This window comes from Verticillium alfalfae, genomic scaffold (genome assembly GCF_000150825.1).
Source record: "Verticillium alfalfae VaMs.102 supercont1.1 genomic scaffold, whole genome shotgun sequence".
Lineage (NCBI taxonomy): Eukaryota > Fungi > Ascomycota > Sordariomycetes > Glomerellales > Plectosphaerellaceae > Verticillium > Verticillium alfalfae.
This window is the reverse complement of record NW_003315038.1, coordinates 3,399,738-3,401,580: the sequence shown is the minus strand read 5'-3', so window position 1 is coordinate 3,401,580 and position 1,843 is coordinate 3,399,738. Positions and strand designations below refer to the sequence as shown.

Genomic DNA, 1,843 nt, shown 5'->3' with positions numbered 1-1,843 from the left:
TACGTCGAGATGATGTCAGGGGCACCGTGCCGCAGCTCCATGAGCGAAGGGCTGACGACAGCCTGCTCAGATCGCCATCAATCGATTCAAGGGCTGCACCATACATCTAATGCATTCGGTCAGAAGTGCAATCTCATCTACACAATTCGGAGGACAGCGGGGTGACCTTACCCTCAGGAACAGCTCGCTCGGCTTTGCACCTCCCCATTTTCCACACGGCGCGATGCGCTCCAGGCCAGTCAACTCATCCACCGCCGGCAACGGTCCGCTAACCTCATTTTCCTTCTGCTCACGCCGCTTTGCCTTTGCCCCATATAGCCTTTTCCATGCAACACCTGGCGTCAGCGACGGGTCCTCGGCCAGCAGCGTCGTGACACTGTCAGGCGCCATGCAGTGCTTCACCAGCTCATCACTGATGCCCGCTTCCTGTGAAACGGCCGCCGGCATGCTATCCCAAAGTTCTGCTTGCTATTGTTGCTCCAATCGAGGAAACAAGGGCGTTTGTACGTCTGCGCCACGAAGAGTCGGGCATACAAATGGGGGCAATTTCCTGGTTATTACAGCACAGTCATTGGGAATGGGAATGGTAAGGGCAAGGGCGTGGTATATGAGGAACAGCAAGCATCGCCATCTTGGCAAACTGCGCCCGGCTTTCTTCGCAGATCATCTTTTCCCCGGCGGCATGAGGCTAGAAGCGTGAGGCGGGGGAAGACGCGCAATGACTACAGACCCCAATGATGTCAAAGCAGGGTTCCCATACATCGATTGAACAACTACCTGGCTGGGCTGCAGGCCGGGGTTCCGATTGTGGACTGAATGGGAACTAGTAGTAACGGGGATCGAATCTGGAAGGACGTCACTGGCTTGGCAGCGAGCCACGTTTCTGGCAACACTGCAGTATGAGAAGGCTCGCCTCAAATGGGTTGAATGGGATGATGGTGACGCGTCACGAGTAGCGCAAGATGAGAGCTCGAGAGTTGCCAGGCCGTGAGACCCGGTGTGTCGGGCTCGGCGCCTGCTGCCGAGTGTCTTGGGGGTTACCGGAAACCCCAAGAGTATGATCCGATACCGAGATTCGTGACGCAGCGCCACGGTACCTGACTAGCACGGCGACAAGTGGAGAAAACGTGGCAGTAACGCCATCAGCTTGATGTCTCCCAGGCCCAACTGGCAGAAGCGCTTTTCGATTCGGGTTCATCAAAGTTGGGAAGACTTTCGACACGCACGGAGGGAATAAGCTTCATAAAATCGTCTCTTGGAGACTCGTCAATTGTCATTCGTCACGCTTCGCTCAATTTGGAATCCCGGCCCGTGCCCACGCTGGACTTGGACGACGAGCTTCGCAGCATCCGCTCTCCTCCCACATCCGATGATGTCACGTCGCTAGCAACGCTGCTCTCCCGTGCCAGGGGTGATGGGATGTCCGGTGTCACCGACCTCGATTCCACGTTGGGTCGCTTGGGCTTGGAGCTCGTCGAAAGCTTGTTCCGTCTCTTCTTGTCCGAAGCATTAGAGGCCGTGCTGGCTTTGCGACTGACGGGCGCATCCTCGCCATCGGCCGGCAGAGGGCTGCGAGAAGAGCTGGTCGAGCTGCGCCGGCGCACGCTACTACCGCGGCGCCGGTGCTGCTTCTCAAGGGCTGCAGTTCGAGGATGGAGCTTCTCGGGGTCATGATCCTGATCGCGATTCCGGCTTTGAAGGGTTGTCGAGGAGCGTGGGCGGCCAGTATCCGTACGATGCCAAGGCAACCACCAAAATATGCCCCAGGTCTCCTTAGCCAGTCGTCGCTCATGCTCCTTCAATTTCTTCAGGATGAGGCGCGGCGCTCGTTCTCCTTTCCCAG

General features: G+C 57.5%; 2 protein-coding genes across 2 annotated transcripts in view; both read right to left on the bottom strand.

Moving 5' to 3' along the window:
• VDBG_01027 (IQ calmodulin-binding motif protein) overlaps window positions 1-447 on the bottom strand; it is a gene marked incomplete at both ends in the record, with an annotated part of 2,124 nt that extends 1,677 nt beyond the window's left edge. Inside the window, 2 exons of the mRNA XM_003009298.1 lie at window positions 4-106; window positions 172-447. Coding sequence (XP_003009344.1) covers window positions 4-106; window positions 172-447 — 379 coding nt within the window. The remainder of the gene's footprint in view (window positions 1-3; window positions 107-171) is intronic.
• Window positions 448-1,280: 833 nt separating this feature from the next.
• Window positions 1,281-1,843, bottom strand: part of VDBG_01026 (conserved hypothetical protein) — a gene marked incomplete at both ends in the record, with an annotated part of 1,335 nt that continues 772 nt past the window's right edge. The window contains one exon of the mRNA XM_003009297.1: window positions 1,281-1,769. Coding sequence (XP_003009343.1) covers window positions 1,281-1,769 — 489 coding nt within the window. The remainder of the gene's footprint in view (window positions 1,770-1,843) is intronic.